This window comes from Ciconia boyciana, chromosome 15 (genome assembly GCF_034638445.1).
Source record: "Ciconia boyciana chromosome 15, ASM3463844v1, whole genome shotgun sequence".
Lineage (NCBI taxonomy): Eukaryota > Metazoa > Chordata > Aves > Ciconiiformes > Ciconiidae > Ciconia > Ciconia boyciana.
In genome coordinates this window covers 7,385,622-7,402,621 of record NC_132948.1, presented here as the reverse complement: position 1 = coordinate 7,402,621, position 17,000 = coordinate 7,385,622, and the positions used below count along the sequence as shown (strand labels likewise).

The 17,000-nt window shown below is 56.7% G+C and overlaps 1 protein-coding gene across 1 annotated transcript in view; it reads left to right on the top strand.

Annotated features, from left to right (window-relative positions):
- MYO18B (myosin XVIIIB) overlaps nt 1-17,000 on the top strand; it is a 75,906-nt gene that overhangs the window by 3,556 nt on the left and 55,350 nt on the right. Inside the window, exons 7-13 of the mRNA XM_072879992.1 lie at nt 752-950; nt 1,882-2,024; nt 3,176-3,276; nt 3,843-3,906; nt 5,865-6,009; nt 14,063-14,233; nt 15,113-15,203. Coding sequence (XP_072736093.1) covers nt 752-950; nt 1,882-2,024; nt 3,176-3,276; nt 3,843-3,906; nt 5,865-6,009; nt 14,063-14,233; nt 15,113-15,203 — 914 coding nt within the window. The remainder of the gene's footprint in view (nt 1-751; nt 951-1,881; nt 2,025-3,175; nt 3,277-3,842; nt 3,907-5,864; nt 6,010-14,062; nt 14,234-15,112; nt 15,204-17,000) is intronic.

Sequence of the window (17,000 nt, the reverse complement as noted above, 5' to 3'; positions counted from 1 at the left end):
GAACCGTGGGGTGGCCGGGATCTCACGTGGGAAGTGGTCACCGACCCCCGTGGGGACAGTGGCGGAGGGCGCCGGGCGCTGCCGTGCCGGCAGATGGCACCGTGGGACCGTCACAGCGCGCGGCCGGGATGCGGGGATGCTCTGAGGACACTCACGACCGGGGATGCTCGGGGCCGGGAAGGACAGGGGCTAAGGATGCTCTGAAGACACTGAGGGCCGGGGATGCTCGGGGATGGGGATGCTCTGAGGACACTCAGGGCCGGGGTTGCTCGGGGCCGGAGATGCTCTGGGGGGTGCTCAGGGCTGGGGATGTTCTGAGGGTACTTGGGGCTGGGGACACTCGGGGCCAGGGGCACAGTTTTCCTGGTTTCCAGGAGAAAATCACTGCGTTGCTGTGACTGCACCCCCCGAGTGGTCCAGGGGTGCTGAGGCTGGGGAGGGAACAAGCCCGGGGCGCAGTGCCTGGGGTGGTGCCTGGCAGAGCTCTTGCTCACAAGCAAGCTGGGGCAGGTCCTGCTGTGGGTTCCCTGGGCTGGTCCCCAACCCTCTCTCTCCAGTGCTGGTGCAGCGAGGCGAGGCTGGCCGGGCCAGGTGACGTTTCCCCTTTCGCTGGGAATCTTGGCACAGGGGGGTCTGCACCCTGGGGAGAAACCATTGCCCTGAGTGTGATGTCTTCAGGATTTTCTCTACAAGGAGAGAACCTCTAAGGGTTGGTTTGGGACGTGCCCTCCCACTCTCTCCCTGCCTGCAGGCGTTCAAGGGGAAGCGGGACAGCATGCCCCCGCACATCTGCTCGGTGGCACAGAGAGCCTACAGGAACTTGCTGATGCAGCGGCAGGATCAGGCCATCGTGCCCCTAGGACGCAGCGGGGCTGGGAAGACCAGGTGCTGCCAGAGTGCCCTGGAGTACCTGGTGGGCACGGCGGGCAGCGTGGATGGCAGGGTCTCAGGTACGGGGCACGGCGGGCAGCGTGGACGGTGGGGTCTCAGGTACGGGGTACGGTGGGCAGCATGGGCAGCAGGGTCTCAGGTACGGGGCACGGCAGCCACTGCGAGCTCTGAGCCCCAGCAGCTGGGGCAGATGGACCAAGCACTGGCAGTGGGGCTGTGGGGTGCTTGGTGCCGGCAGAGTCAGTGCATGGAGGGTGTCTACGCAGGCTAGGGAGTGCACGCAAATGTGAAGGAGATGCTGTTTCCATCCGATGGCCTCCATTTGACCCATTCCTGGTCTGATTTGTGTGCCATTGGGGTGGCTCCGTGTGGCTGTGCAAGCGCAGCACGAGCTGGCAGGGCCACGGGGCTGCTGCTCAGGAGCAGGCAAGCGGCGGGGCTGCGAGTGCCCCTGCCTCTTACCCCTTCCAGACCCAACAGATCTGCTATTTTGATAAACACCCGAGTAAGCACCAGAAGGGAATTACTTGCGTGCTTGGGGCAGCGCTTTTCCCATCTGATCAAGTTACTGGTGACGTGAGAGGAAGCGCTGTTAAGCAATCAGTAGCTTTAGAGGGCAGGTTTGGATTTTGGCACGAGCTCTGGGTACACCATGCTCTTGCAAAGGGCTGAGGAACGGCCTGGCGCAGCGTGGACGTGTGGGCAGGCTGGCACGTGCCCCTCCTGCCAACACACTTGCTCTCGCAGTGTGGGATGCTAACCCCATGCCTGGCTGGTGCCCGAGGTCCCCATGCGCTGGGACGGACCCCCGGGATGAGCAGACGGAGGTGCAGCCAGGAGGAGAAGCCTCCTCCAGTGCTTGTTTGCAGCTCTGAGGCCGCTCTGCTGCAGCAGCGGTGGGGTCTGGCTCTCTCGCAGCGAGCACCGGAGCAATGTAGGGCTACAGCCATTGCAGGGCGGCTCAGGGGGCTGCTGGTGCTGGTTTTGCAGTGGAGAAGATCCAGGCGATGTTCACAGTCCTGGGAGCCTTCGGGTCAGTGACCACCGGCCACAGCAGCAGCTCCACACGCTTCTCCATGGTCCTGTCGCTGGATTTCAGTGCCACCGGCCGGATAACTGCTGCTCACCTCCAGGTACCCTGCGGGCCCCGTCACCTGGCGAGACGGGAGGGCTGTGGCTGAAACCAGGGGTCCTCGGCATGGGGGCAAGCAGCCCCTGTGCTGCTTCCCGACCAGGCTGTGTGTGAGGGGAGCGATGCTCTGCTCTGCTTCTCCTCCTGGACCAAAGATGTCCCCAGATCGCAGCTGAGCAGGAGCTCTGTCAGCAGTGTGGGGGGGTCCCCCACAGCCCACCACCCCCTCCCCTGGCAGGGAGCGCAGAACAGCGCTGGACTGAAATGTTTATGAGGAAATGTATAATTCAGCGTTTCATTAACAGCACCTTACATGCCAGCCTTGAGCAGAAGCCTCTGAGGGCTTTTATCACCATCAGGGCTGTTATGTAAAGGCACTTTAATCAGAGCTGCTCATGGCCCCGGGTCTCGTCTGATGGAGGAGAGGGCTTGAGCCCGTGTCTGCTGGTGGGGAACACCAGGGCTCCCCAGGGCTGCCCCATTGCTGCCCCTCCTCTGCCCCAGGAATCGGCAGGGAGCCGATGGCCCGGCGTGGCTGTCCTTGTGCAGGAGTGGGACTGTGCCCCTGGGAGCATTTGCTCTCTGGACCACCAGTACCATCCTGGGATGCTCATGGGGAGGACAGGATAACCAGGGGGTCCCAGCTCTGCAGGGACTCATTCCTGGTGTCAGTGCTGGCACTGAACAACCTTGACAAGGCTGGAGGCAGATCTAGGCTTGTCTCAGTCCCGGGCAATGGCTTATCCATTGCTGGGACACAGAGACTGTAGCATCCCTGCTAGGGACATTGTATTGCCCAGACCTCCGGAGGCAGGGAGGGACCATGGGTGTTGCACCCATGTGCTGAAAAGTTGCCCCTTGATGCATGCCTGGGACACGATTTGACTCTTGCTTGCACGCCCTGCAGTGCGCAGCCCTGGGCGGGAGGAGCAGCCTCCAAAGCCAGCCGTGGCCCTGCAAGGAGAAATCCAGCCCCTCCTTGCCAGCTCCCAGTAGCATCTCCCTGTCTCTGGGTGCCACTGTCCCCTCTCTTCCCTGTGTGCCTGGTTTGCCTGGATGCCCTGGCACACAGCCACCCTGCCCGCACCAAGGGGCTGTCCTTGCCTCCACGCCGGGGCTGCTGCTCACGCCTGCCTCCGCTCCCTCCCCCAGACCATGCTGCTGGAGAAGGGCCGCGTCGCCCAGCAGCCCCACGGAGAGAGCAACTTCAACGTCTTCGCCCTGATGCTGGCGGGGCTGGATGCGGCACACAGGTGGGTGTGCGGCTCCCACGGCACTGGGCAGCTCCGCTCCTCGCCTGGCTGCTCGGCTGACGGGTACCCCCGTGGCCAAGGGGCTCCCCCAGGATTTCTACCCAAGTTTGCTCTGGCAACGTGGTTTTTGAGACCTCCCTGATAAGAAAGAGATTGTGAGGGTGATCACATTAGCGATGCTGCAGGGATTTTTATGCACTTATATATTAGAGATTTTCCAGGAAACAGGGGCATTTTCTGGTGCTTTTTTTGCCCCTTCACTAAAACTAAAATTGGGCTGATCAAATGAGATGGAGGTCCCTTTCCCTGCTCGCTTCTTGCTTTCCCCGCAAGCTGCGTGTCCCTGGGCTGCCCCGGGTGAAGGGTCCCGGTGCATCTGGTGCCAGCTCCATCCCCCTGCCCAGGGCAGAGCCACGGGAACCTTTCCCGACGAGGCCCCTTGGACGTCGCTGTAAAGGCAAAGAGGGTCTGCGGGTGTCGGAGATGCCCCCCAAGGAGAGGGCAGGGGGTTTGGGCCGTGCCAGGGGCAGGAGGGAGCTTGAGTCATTTTCTGTAACTGCTTCCAGGACGACGCTGCACTTGCACCAGGTGGCTGAGAGCAACTCCTTTGGGATCAAGCCATTCACGAAGGTAGGGAGAAATGCTGGAGCCACGCAGCCGCCTGCAGCGGGATGCTGCAGCACACACCCTTTGTCAGCCCCGGTTAGAGGACATGGTGGGGGTCCTCAGCTGCTGGGTCACTCGGGATGGTGCCGCCGTACCAGGTGTATGGAGGGAGGGAGCGAATGTCGGGATGTGAGGAAGGGTCTGCCCAAAGAGCCTCCGGCACCCCTCCAGCAGCCCCGTGGGAGCGGGGGAGCTGCCAGGACCGGGGCAGCCGCTGCCTGGTGTCTGCGCTCGGCTTTTGGACACCTCTGTCCACCCTGGGGATGGAGCCTGCTGCTCCGGGGCCAACAATCCCTGATGTTTCTCTGCGGCAGCAGCTCCTGGGGAGCAAGCGCATCCTTTGGAGGGCCCAGAATGCGATTTTTAGGGGGCTAAAAGTACTGCATTTGATTTCCTGCACCGGCTCCTTATAAGTCTGAGGCGTTTGCAAAGATCAGGCAGAACCAAAGCGCTGGGATGAATCGCAGCAATTTGCAGCTACATCATCTATTGATGAATTCAATATTCGATCTTCATTAGGGAGCTCCTGCTGTGGTCTGGCAGCCAAAGGAATCAGCTGTTTGAGCAGCAGCTCTCGTGGAGGGCACGGCGAGGTACTGCGGGTCCTCACCCTGCTGATGCAGCAGCAGATTTGGGTTCAGAGATGGGGTTTTACCATCCTTTCGCAGCCCCTGATTCTAGTGGGTTCCCCATCCCAGCACGGAGGGTTTTCCCGCTGGGATGCAGAGGGTCAGCAGGAGCTGGGCAGCACCTCTTCAGTTCAGGGAGTGCGAGCTCTGCAAACAGGACAAGCACCATCCCCACCACCACTTCTCCTCCTTCCCAGTGACGTTCCCCACGGTGCACGCGTGTCCCTGGAAAGCCGGGTTTGGCCATTCGGTTCAGCACGGCATGGCAGGGTTGTCCAAGGAGCACCCAGGGCACTGGGGACGGGGGTGTGGAAGGATGAACCGCCCAAAAGCTCCCCGGGGGGATGAAATCCTGCACTGCAGCCTGGCCTGGCTGAGCAGGGACGTTGGTAGCCTCCGTTTGCCTGCTCTGGAACCAGCCCAGAAGGAAAGCCAGAGCGGTGGTGTGCTGCATTTGGTTTCGGTTGGAGTTTGGGGAAATTTGTCAGACATTCCTTTCTGAATGGTGCTCTGGATGCTGAGACCAAAAATCTAATTGGCGGCATCTCAGCCTTCATCCCCGCAGCTGGTGGGGATGGATAACCCCTGCTGTGACACCGGTGTCACAAGTATTTGGGGTATTTGTTTGAGTCTGGAGAAATTGCAGACCTCAGCTGTGTTTCCTCATTAGTAGCCACCCTGTAGACCTCTGCAGGAGCCAAAATCCTTTAGACCAGGCAGGCTGGTCCTTGCCAAGACAGGGATGCTGCCTGCTGGAGCCCGCGTGCAGTGTCTGGCCCTGGGGCTGCACATGTCTGCATCAAAAATCCTCAGTTCAGGGGAAAAAAGCCCTAATTTTGCGATGGGGCTGCATTTGCAAAAAAAATTGCAGGAGTCATGGATGGGGCTGCAGTGTTGGAGGTGGGCAGATAGTGGCTGGAAGCTGCTCAGCTGGCCCCAGCACGCCTGTGGGCGGGTGTATTTAGCGAGAGGTGAGAAGATGTAAAACGTCTGTCTCCAGCTGCTGCTTAACGTCTCTGTAGACACTCCTGAAGTGGGAATTATGTATTGTACAACAAGAAGACGTACCCAGGCTTGTTCCTAACACCAGGTTCTCAAGGAACCTGCCAGGGGCTTCTCCCACTGCTGTCCAAACTGTTCCTAGCGTCCCTTACTGTCTTTTCCTTGCTGGCCATATGTTTTTTGTATGCCCTTTTGCATTCCCCCTGTGTTAATGCAATCCCCTGTGCCCAGCACCCGGGATGCTCTGGCAGAGGCAGTGATCTTCCCCCTTCCGCCTCTTTCTGTCTGCAGCCCGAGGAGAAACAGAAAGCCTCAGCAGCATTCGCCCAGCTCCGGGCTGCCATGGGCACGCTGGGCGTCACGGCGGAGGAGCAGGTGGCCATCTGGCGCATCTTAGCCGGCATCTACCACCTGGGAGCCGCCGGGGCCTGTAAAGGTAAGGGGGGCTCCTGCCCCTCCTTTCCTTATACCTCGTCTCGGTGCTGGGTGTTAGAGGAGGGTGAGAAAGCATGTCCCAGCGGCATTCGGTGCTTGGGCGTGTTGCACACCAAGAAGCATTCGGGAGCGATGCTCGCCTGGTTGTTGCGTGGGCGGTTGCTCTGAGCTCTTGGTTGCATGCGGAGGAGCTGCCTTGAGCTGGGCGATGCTGTGTGCTGGTGTCCTGGCCCACGGGGGCTTCTGGAGTAGGTCCGTCCCGTGGCCACGCATGGACGGGATGGGGGCTGCGAGGTGTCGTCTTGTGCCTGCTTTTTGGGAAGGACCAGGGTAGGTAACTGGTTGGTTGGCACATTGTCACCAGTGACACTGCGAAGGGACAGCTTCAGGTAGCAATAATTTTATCATCTCTTGAGTGTCTAATACAGTAACCGAATTATAATAGGATGAGTCTGGATGAAGATTGTATTTATAAAGACTTTGTTAATACAGGCATATAGAAATTGTCTTATCCCTTATAAATTATTTTAAGATGTGCTCTAACCCATTTTAGAGACAGCCACATTGATTTACACACTTCAATTTATGAGGGCTGCATAAAGGCTGCTATAAACTAAGCCATAGACATTTATAAATGTCTCTGCAACATGTCATAACACATCTTATGGTAATTTATGCCATTAATCATTTATTAATTATTTTAAAAGGATGAACGCTGTCATCACTTACAGCGAGTTCTCTTTCTCCTTCTCTCCGGTGTTCTCTTTCCACATCTCCATCTCCCCTAATGCCCTTCCAACTTTAAAAAAAAATGACCCTGCTGCCTCAGGCTGAAGTGTGGGATAAGGCTCTTGGCAAAAAAAAAGAAAGTCCTTCTGCCTTGAGAGTTTTCAGGAGAGCAGATTTTGGAGACACGTCTCATTTTAAGAGTGACCAGCTCACAGACCAGCTCACATGCAGGGATGGTTACTGTGTTGGCCACAGAGGGTTTGCTGGGTGAGCTGAGCTGGTTTGCTCAAACTTACTGAACTTTCTCTCCCAAGCATCCTGCAAGTCAGTCTAGACGTGAATCGAGTGCTATATTCAACAAATCTTGTCGCAATTATTTCAGCATGAATAGAAATGTTAATAGCGGGCCCAGGCAGGGCTTGTGGCTTCGGAGCGGACTTAGGTATGGGATTAACAACCAGAGCACGTCTCAGCATCACTCACTCTGGTATTGATTCCCCCATCGTGCGTCAACAAAAGGGTAGAAATGAAAGGAAATATGGATAAAAAATGGATCAAAGCTGGATGGAGCAAAAGTCTCAGTGGGGGTGATGACTCTTTTAATGTGGTTAAACCTGTCTCCTGATAGCCATCTCTTCCTTTCCCCTTTCATGCACTTTGAAATTGTATATTCAAAATCCTCTCCTTGAAATCTCACCAAAGGGAGCCTCATCACTGGTTTTTCGCTTGCATTCAGGAGTGCAGCCAGGCGCTGCGGCTGCCGTCGCAGCTGCCACCACCGCCATCCCTGCGACGGTGGCTCCGGCGCGTGCCGTGCTCTGGCTGCCGGGCCCCAGCTCAGGTTAAATGCGCCTTTTTTTCCTTCTGCTGATGGCTATCGTCTTGTCACAAATTCAGTTTGTCCAGGAATGAAACAGGAGCAAATAGCACCACCTCTCTCTGGCTGAGAGTGGAAAATATGTTTGCAGCTAGAAAAACACCGAGAAGAAAAGGCTGAATTTCTAAAGCCTGCTCTGTCCTGGTGTCAGTGTTTCCCGTTGCCTTTGAAACGCGTTAGAGCAGCTCTTTTTGTGAGAAAGCAGCCTGACAGCCAGAGGCCAGCGGGGCATCCTAGGTACGCATTTACCTAAGTGCTTCCAGTCCCCTTTGTGGGCTGCAGAATATTACATATTTTCATTTATTCATTGCCTCTTTAACTGGGAAGGAGGTTTCGGGCGCAGCTGGGGGTCGGCATTCAGCTCGCTCTCAAGCTGTCCCTTTTGCTGACTGTTATAAAAAGAAAGCATCGTGGCTCCCTGCTTTCTGCAGGCTTCCCACTGTGCGCCTTTAATAGAGGCACCTGGGTTTCCAGCGGCTGCAAGTCACTGAAGTCCTCCCGGTGCTGCAGGCGGGTGTGAGCTGTGGACGGGAGCCAAGCGTGGCTCTCCCCGGACCCGTCAGTGCGGCGGGCAGAGGCTGCCGCAAAACTAGCGGCCTGAACCCCTTGGATGGAGGAAAACCACAAGGGCAGAAGTGCAGGAGGCGGGGGCTAGACCCCCCCTCCAAAACCCTGCGGAGGTCAGCAGCACCAGGGCAGCATCCTGCATCCGCTGCCCTCCCGCATCACCGCGTGGATGGGGCTGGTTCCCTGCAGCAGCAGCCCCGACGGCGGAGGGGTGGGAGCGCCCAGGCGGCCAGGGGGGATTGTGGGGTCCGGTAGGGGAGACCCCCAGCAAGTAGCAAGGGGGCAATGCCCGAGCTGCTGGCAGCTGCGGGCTGCCACGGCCCAGGCTGGGTCCTGCGCAGCCCCACCGCTGCAGCATCGCTCCCTTGGGAGGCAGGAGAAGGAGCGTCCCTGTTCAGGAAACAGAGGCATCGAGCGGTTTGTGAGATGGGCCTGGGCTGTGCCGGGGCTGGAGCAGAAGGAGGAGCTGAGCCCCCGGGGTCCCACATGCCGGTGCGCTGTGCCCTGCCGTGTCTCTCCAGGGTCTGCAGGCAGGTAGGGCTGGCAGGAGCAGCAGGGATGAAAGCCCCTTGACCACCCTTTTAGCTCTGTGAAATGAAAAGTTTCCAGAAGGGCTGGAAGCCATTTAGCCAAGTACAGTAATGGGGACGTCCATCAAAACCTAAGAGGGAGAGCACCTGACAGGATCCGACGGGCACTAATTATGCAGCTTTCTGAGCATAGATGTCAATCAGGAATGGACTCGGGTGACTTACTGCTTTCTCACCAGAGCTGAGAAAAAAGCCTTAAATCTGCGTTATCGCTGCTATTTTACAGCCTCCGAGATGTGGTGACCTTTCGTTGATTGATGTGGAAATGACACTTTGTTCTTAGTTCCACCCAAGCTCAATGCTCAGATTTACCATAATTTTTTTATCGCTGCCTGTTGCTAAAAGGAGGAGGGAACAGCGTATCCGTAATTAGCACTGTGCCAGAGTTTCCCTTTTGTGACAAATATATCTGTCCCCAGGTTGGTCACTGTTGTAGAGGGAAAAACGTGCCGGTGGCAGGGACGGAGCTGCGGTACTGCTGCCGGCACAGCCCAAGCCCGCTGCTCCGGCAGCGTGTGGGCTGCCATCGGGAGAGGAGCACGGAGGGGGCCGGGCAGTAAATTGCATAAAACAACATTGTGAAGCTGTGTGCCGATCATTCCTCTCCCAGCAACTCCACCTTGCAATGCCCTCGGACACCTGCCTGCAGAGCGTAAGCCTTTGCAATTTGCTCTGTGCAGGGGGAGCCCGCTGCAGCCCCTCCTTTCCCCTGGATTCCTGTAAGTGCAGAGGACACGGGTTTGCCAGGAAAGCTCAGGCATCGTTGCTTGTGGTTCTGGTGCCACTCGCATGTTCCCCGGCACCGCCTGCGATGGCCTTGCTGGAGTCGGAGGTGAAGAGGAGAGAGCAGGACCCAGCGCAAGGAGCCTCTGCCCCTGCTTTAGCTTTGCTTTTCCTTTGCGGAGCAGCTGTCCTCGGGCTGGCGCCCAATGGTGGCCTTGGGTGTAGTTAAATCATTGGCCTTGCCGTAGCTCTGTGCTGCAGGTGAGCGAAAGGCTACCTCACTCCTGACGGGAAGGGCTCCTATGCTTTCCTGCATCGTTCATCAAAATGATTCTTGGAAAGGATTGCATTAGGGCTGGCCTCTCAATCTTGCCAATTTTTCTTTCTCTCTGTTAAAGCCTTTTTGCTCTTTGGCACTTGGGTTTTCTTGCCGCAGAGGGAAGCGCAGCTGATTTTGCATGTTCTGTTTTCAGTAGGATGGTGGCTCTCTGTGCTTTTTGAGTTGCAACCGTCAGGAGCAATAGTTTTGCCCTGATGAAGCCTGATGGCTTCATGGGAAAGACCTAAACCAGGGTGACACAGTCTCCAGGGGCTGGATCATAGTGCAGTGACCATCCAGCCACAAGCCTCTGTACTCCAGAGGATGTCCTTAGGATTTCTTTTCCCCCGGCAAGAGGATTTAGGCAGAATGATGCACCCCCCCAGGGCAGAGGGACCCCGGTTTGGAGCACGAATTGGGCAGAGCTGCATGGTCTGCTGCCCGGGTCTGCAAAATGAGGAGGTTTGCTGGAAATTGTGCTTTGAGCAGCTCAAGCCCCGTGCAGGGAGCAGGAGGGAGATCCAGCCCTGCGGGCAGCAGGGCCCTGGGGGGTCTGCACCCTGGCGCATCCCTGCTCAGCATGGGAGCTGGATTTTCTCTGTGCCCTGGCCATGGTCTGGGGTTCAGAGCCAGGGGAGCGGGAGCAGAAAACTCTGGGAATAGCTGGAGTCCTGGCTGGAGCCCGGCTGCTGCTGCCGGCTTGTCGGGGGCCTGGGGGGGGCTGGCTCAGGGGTTGCTGCTGACATTGCCTCTCCTTCGTGGAGGTTTTTACAATCACCACCATGGCTCCTGGTCCGGGTGGGCTGTCTCCCCGCACGCCAAGTTATGGCACTATCTGTTCAGCGCTCTGACATCTTTATTACAAACAGTCGGGGAAATGCAGCCAGAATGGCAGATTTCTTTAATCATGCTATTACACAGCTCTTCCCTTTGTTATATATAGGCTTTAATGTGTCATACATCAGGCAATGGGTCAACAGAGAATAGACTGGAGAATTTAGTGCAGGACAAATAAATTAACCATTCAAGCCAGGAGGAGCATCCTCTCTCTCCCTGTCCCCTCCCAGGGTAATAAAGAGGAACAAATGGGCTTTTTTATTTGTCCCATTAGCAGTGCAAATGTTTTAATGACAAAATAAGTGGAAGAAAAAGGACAGGCTGACAACATGCGCCCCGAGCGGCCGAGGGGGCTTGGGAAGGCAGGTGAACGGGGCTGCTGGCTTGCGTGGGAAGGGGGCTGGTGGCGAGGCTGAGCTGCCCTGTCCCGGCAGTGAGCCCGTGGTGCAGCTCCCCTGCGCTCCCGGGCACCGCTGCTGTTGGCTCGCGGGTACCAGCCCAGGCAGCGGCGGGGATGGGGATGGGGGGACGGGATCCAGCCCCTCCGGGCATCCCTGCTGCTCCCCAAGCTTCCCAAATTGAAATGAAAAATAGAAGCCCTGCTGCTGCCCAGGCAGCGTGCGTGGGTGTGCGAGCGAGACAAAGCTGGTGCTGACCCTGTATTTTCCTACTGGTTCTTTTAAATATTAAATGGGCCGAAGTAATTACCTTTTAGGTGTTAAAGCTGGCGTGTTTTACAACGGTCACATCACACCCAGGAGGGCTGCATGCCGCTGCCGCTGTTTATATTTCATGAAGTGTGAAATGGTGCCCGGCCTCTCCCGGGGCGGGCTGCCGGGGGGCCGGTGGCTGCGGGCTGGGCAGATCCGCAGCTGGGCAAGCCGCAGGCACAGCGGGGTTTGCAGCAGCGGCCGTGCCCCCAGACTTGCTGACTCAGCACACACCAGCTGCTAACAGCAAGGGTGCAATTTGGAGAGCACTGAAGGGCCAACCCCCCCATGGGGGAAGGAACCTGTCCAGGGGGTACTGGCACGCTGGGCAGCATCACGCCAGCCTCCGACACCACGTGCCAGTCAGACAGCAACTGTTTGGTTTTGTGGAGGTGTGAAAGATGGCTGCATCCTTCTGCCCAGGGCAGCAGGACATCTTCCACACCAGACCAGCATGGCGCGGGCATCTGGTTTCCCCACTTGCAACTGCTCCATTGGGAGGACTTTGCACTGTGGCAGGCTGGGCTGAGCGGAGTCCCTTGCTTGTCCTGGGGCTGCTGGAGCGGCCGGCGTGGGGTGCTGGAGCGGCCGGCGTGGGGTGCTGGAGCGGCTGGCGTGGGATGCTGGAAGGGCTAGTGTGGGATGCTGGAGAGGCTAGTGTGGGGTGCTGGAGGGGCTAGTGTGGGATGCTGGCTGCGGGAGCCCGGCCGCTGGGGCAGGTCTGTGCAGCCCTGGCCTCACAGCCCCTCCGCTCCTCGGTGTGCAGCAGCGCGTGGAGATCTGTCTGGTGGGGATCAGCCTCTGTCCAGCCAGCTCAGACGAAAACAAGTGAAAACAAAATAAATCAAAGCCTGGATTGTTGAGGCAATCCCTCTGTCTGCTCCAGCACAGCGCTTGATGTTGGAGTCCTTCAGTCAGAATAAAAAATAATGGGAAAAGATCAAAGGGGAAGGGAAAGGGGGGGATGACTCTCGTGGGTGTGCTGTGAAGCACTCCTCAGCCCCTGGCCCTGCTTTGTGCCGCGCCTCGGCCAAGGGTGGGGGACCCTGGTCCCCCATGGGGCTGGCCAGGATGTGGCCATCTCCTGCTCTCCCTCCCAAACCCTGTCCCCTGCCACAAGCCGCCTGCTGTATTTTAAGGGCTCATCGTAGCTGTGAGCCCCCGGGCCAGCTCCTCATCAGCCACCACCTAAAACCTGGAGGTCTCTGGGCGACTTTGCTCATCTGCTCTCATTTCTGCTCATCCCCCCATGTTCCTGAGCGTGCGCCAGCCGGCTGCCTCCACAGCACCTTTCCTTCCTGGATTTGTAAAAGGATTTATCCTGCAGATTGCTTCCCTATTGATTTTAATCATTAAGCTGGAATTGCTATTGCTGGGTGTAAATAATGCGTGCCAGCTCTGTTTGCTGACGGCGCTGCGAGGAGTGCTGCTCTCGGGCTGACGGGGACAGCAAACATTGCTGGGGCTGAGGAAGGTGATCCAGGATTTTGAGGGATTGGTTCGTAATCCCATCAGCTTCCATAAACACATCTGCTAGTTTGCTCCGCTGAAGCTCTTGAAATGCACAATGTTACTGATGCTGTGCTCGCAGCAGCAGCCTGGGTAGGTCGCATGGCCCACCTCGTCCCTGATTCGCTCTGAATTGCCTCAAAACAGCTCCTTGGAGCATGTCTCTTCTCTGCCTGGTCTTGCTGGGCAGGCAGGATGCTCTGAGTACCTGGGGAGCACTCTAGTGGGGAAAATAGGTTCAAAAGCATTGATTTGAAATCCTTGAATTTTTGAACTATCTTCTGACCAAAAAACCCGAAGGTCCTCTTATGCTAAATGATTGCCCAAGGGACAAATCTGTCAACCTTTCTCGAGTCAGCCAGCCTTTAATATGATAAGTGTCTTGCAAAGCTGAGAAAATCCTTACAGCTGTTGTTAGCAGAAGCAAGTGCGTAGGGAGGGCAGCCCCATGTACTGCACACTGCAGGGGCGGGAGCCGGGTGGGCCACCGAGACCGGGTCCGGTGCCTAGAGAGAGATACGGGGGTTGTCCCTGAAGGAGAAGGGATTGCAGGAGGAGGCGGATGGACTTCAAGGAGGAAAAAGCTTTTCGGTTCAGTTAGTGATGTTACACAGATCAGGAGTGAGGTAATGCTAAAACTCTTCCTAGCAGCCATGCCTTCAAGGCGGAAACCATCTTTTGATGTGGGTTGATGGATAGCCATTCTGCATCCCCGTCTCAGCCAAGCGTCCAAGTGATGCTGGGGAGCAGAGGCCCTCTCCCTGCCCTCCGGCATGGCTCCCGCCTGCTTTGCCCAGGCTGGCTCTTTGCCCAGGCTAGCTCTTTGCCCAGGCTAGCTCTTTGCCCAAAGGGCATTTCCAGGCTGTGGTCTGCAGGGTCATTGCTCTGAGCAGGTCAGCAAGGGCAGTGCCTGGTCTGAAACTGCCCGTTAGGGATGCAAGGGCAGGGCTGATCCAGCAGCCTTGGGAGGATGGAAGGAAAGTGGGGTGCAGTGGTACAGCACCTCCACCCACCTCCCCATCCCACGCTGCAAACAGCAGTCCTTTTTTGTTTTATTTTATTTTGATTTTGATTTTGAGGGGTTGCACGTGGAAGTGGGCAGGGATGTTTGCCAGAGGTGCTGAGGCTGTGCCTGGCTCCGCTCGGGCTGGCTCTGCCTGACCCGTTCGTGCCCCCCGAATCCCCCTCCCCAGTTGGCAGGAAGCAGTTCATGAAATTCGAGTGTGCGAGCAATGCCGCAGACGTGCTGGGCTGCGACCTGGAGGAGCTCACCACCGCCATCTTCAAACACCACCTGAAGCAGATCCTGGCGCAGGTCACGGCACGAGGCAGCCGGCTGCCCCTGGCGGAGGAGAGCCCGGCAGGTACCGGGATGCTGCATCCCTTTTGTCTTTATTTATGGGTGATAAGGAAATGCTGTGCTCTGTGCTGCTCTGGACTTTTCTTTTCAGGCAGTGAGGTCCATTTAAGTATGTTCCTATTAATTAAATTGTTAACGGTGCTTTGTCATGTAGCTACCCTCAGCTCTACAGCTGACCCTGCCTGTCACTCCTTAGGGACACCCGAGGATCAGGCGAATTCAGATAGTGCCACTGGCAGATAAGTGATGTGGCTTAAATGCTGTGAGAGCTCTCCCTAGAAAAGTGGGGGGGGGAACCAAACCAGGAGGGCAGCAGGGTGGCCATCCTTCCGCGTGCCCACAAGTGAAGCCACACCAGCGTTGTGCTGCGTGCACCCGCGTGCCGCAAGGAGACCTGGACATGGCGGGGAGTTGTGCTGCTGCTGGACAAACTGCTGCTGAGCCGCTATAAACCTCAAATTAATATATGGATCTAATTCACGGAGGCAGATCCAGCATACACGTGGTGGGGGTGTGAGATACCGCCCGGCTTTAAGGTCGGCATTTCCATGCCCAGCTCGTCCTTGGGGGCAGAATTACAGCCATCAAGTTATTCTGATAAAGGCAAGAACTTGCAGAACTGGCCTTTAACATGGCAATAGTTTTATTTCTTAAATATACGTTAGGCAGGAGGCACTAGAGGAGCTGAAGGCAGGCGGGTGGATGTGCACGGCTTGTGTAACCGGAGAGATGCCGTGCCTGGCAGGCAGAGGCTGGGAGCCGTGTGGGTTATCTTGCCCAGCGAGGGAGGGAATCCCCTGTTACCGGCTCAGCTCCGCATAGGCTGAACTTGGCTGGAAATAAATGATCTGTCTTTGCCTGCTCTTCTCTCTGCCTGTGCCAGGACCGAAGATGACGGGTGTGGAGTGCGTGGAGGGGATGGCTTCGGGTCTCTATGAAGAGCTCTTTGCCACGGTCGTCTCACTGATCAACAGGTACGGAGCTGCTGGGTGCTACGCTGAGGGTGTCTGAGGGCGATGGCTCTTTCTCCTGGGGCTGCTGAAGAGGAACCTTTGCTGGGGGCTCCCCGGAGAGAGGCATGGAGCAGGCACCCGCTGCCTGCTGAAAAAAGAAAGTTATCTGAAAATCTCCATCTGGGAGAGCACACTCGCCCTCGGGACCTTCCGCGGGCCGTCGGCCCCACGCGAACCGGCGCTGGGGGCAAAGGGCCCCACGGAGCTGCAGTCTCTGTGCATCCGGGTGTTGCACGGGGCAGCACGTGTCCTGCCCCTCCTGCCGGCACGGGCAGCCTGGCATGGAGACCCGGCAGCGCCCGGCTGGCACCACTTCTGTTGCAGCTGCTACGCTGCCTGCTGGGAGGCAGCACCGTGGGCAGACGTACCGAGCGGCGGAGAGGAGAGCATCGCAGCGCTGAGAGGAGCAGCCCAGCTACCTATTAATAATAGATGTGACTTTGCAGACCGAAATCAAGGTTACCAGTACGGGCAGAGCAATAAACCAGTCAGGGAATCCCACAGCGAGCCCTGCAGATGCGTGGTAGGAGTCGCTTTGTGGTAAAAGCTTGATCACAGCAGAGGATCGAGATGTCAAGAGTGAGAGGGTCTGGCACCAGAGGAGCTGCCGAGGTGCCCTGGGAGGCTGCGTCCGTGTCCTGCTGCCGGGTGCTGGTGCGGCCGAGCAGGCGGCACCTTCCTCTGCCCCGGCGGTTTGTCCTCACTCTGCTTATTTCCATCTGGAGAGCCACGATGGGAAGGACATCCTCTGTGGCCTGATGTATCTCTTTCTTCAGGTGGTGTAAATCCAAAATGATCTATTTGGATAAATGGAATAATTTAACACCGGAGTAAGGATCAGGCCCCCGAACTGTTCCGTTTTCTTGGTTATGATGCGCAACTCAGTTTGTTGAAGTCAGCATCCACATAAAAACTGGTGCCCAAAAATACTCTGTGTTGTCGCTGCAGGTTTATTTTAACCTGCAGTTGAATATTTTAATTGTAATTCCTAGCAACCACATTCCAAAGGGAAATTGCTGATGGTGCTCTAAGGGCTGACAGAAGAGCAAAATGTTGCTGATTCTCCTGAATAACAGCATTAACTCAGGATGTGTCCCGGGTCTCCTCTTGCCTTTAAAGGTAGCTTTGTTTTGCCCATCTTTATTTTCCACACCAGCCCACCAAAGCCTATTAAACCATTGCAGCAATGATCCAGGTGAAGAGGCATGTTTCAGTGCATCATGAAAATGCTGTTTCCTCAGTGAGTTGATGGTGAACATCACTCTTTTCAACTCCGACTGCAGGGGGGTGCTGCTATGAAATTCTGCAAGCAATCCATAAATATACTTCTGTTTCTTCATTCAACCCTCTGCTTTCATGGAGGTGCTGGCATCCTTGGTGCCTTGCTATCAAGGAGAAATGCATCTCCTTTAATCTCGCTGACGCAGTGGAGGGCTGCCCTGCTGGCGGGGCTGCTGGGGAAGGGGCAGCACTGCAGCTGGTGAAGCAACACAACGCAATGGCTGTTTCAGAAATATGCATTAAAAACAATCGCAGAGGTTTCTCAGGGTCAGAATCCCCTGCTGTCCTTATCTGAAGTACTGGAAATGGCTGCAAGCAACGTTTGAAGAAGTAAACAACATCTCTCTTTCTCCCAAGAAGCCCCTTGATGTCTGCTTCTCAGCTCACGTGTGTAACGGGCTACAGTTCCTGTTAGAGATTTCCTCAGGAGCTGAACATTGGCAGCATCCCCTGTAGAAATGCTGCAGACGGCATGGC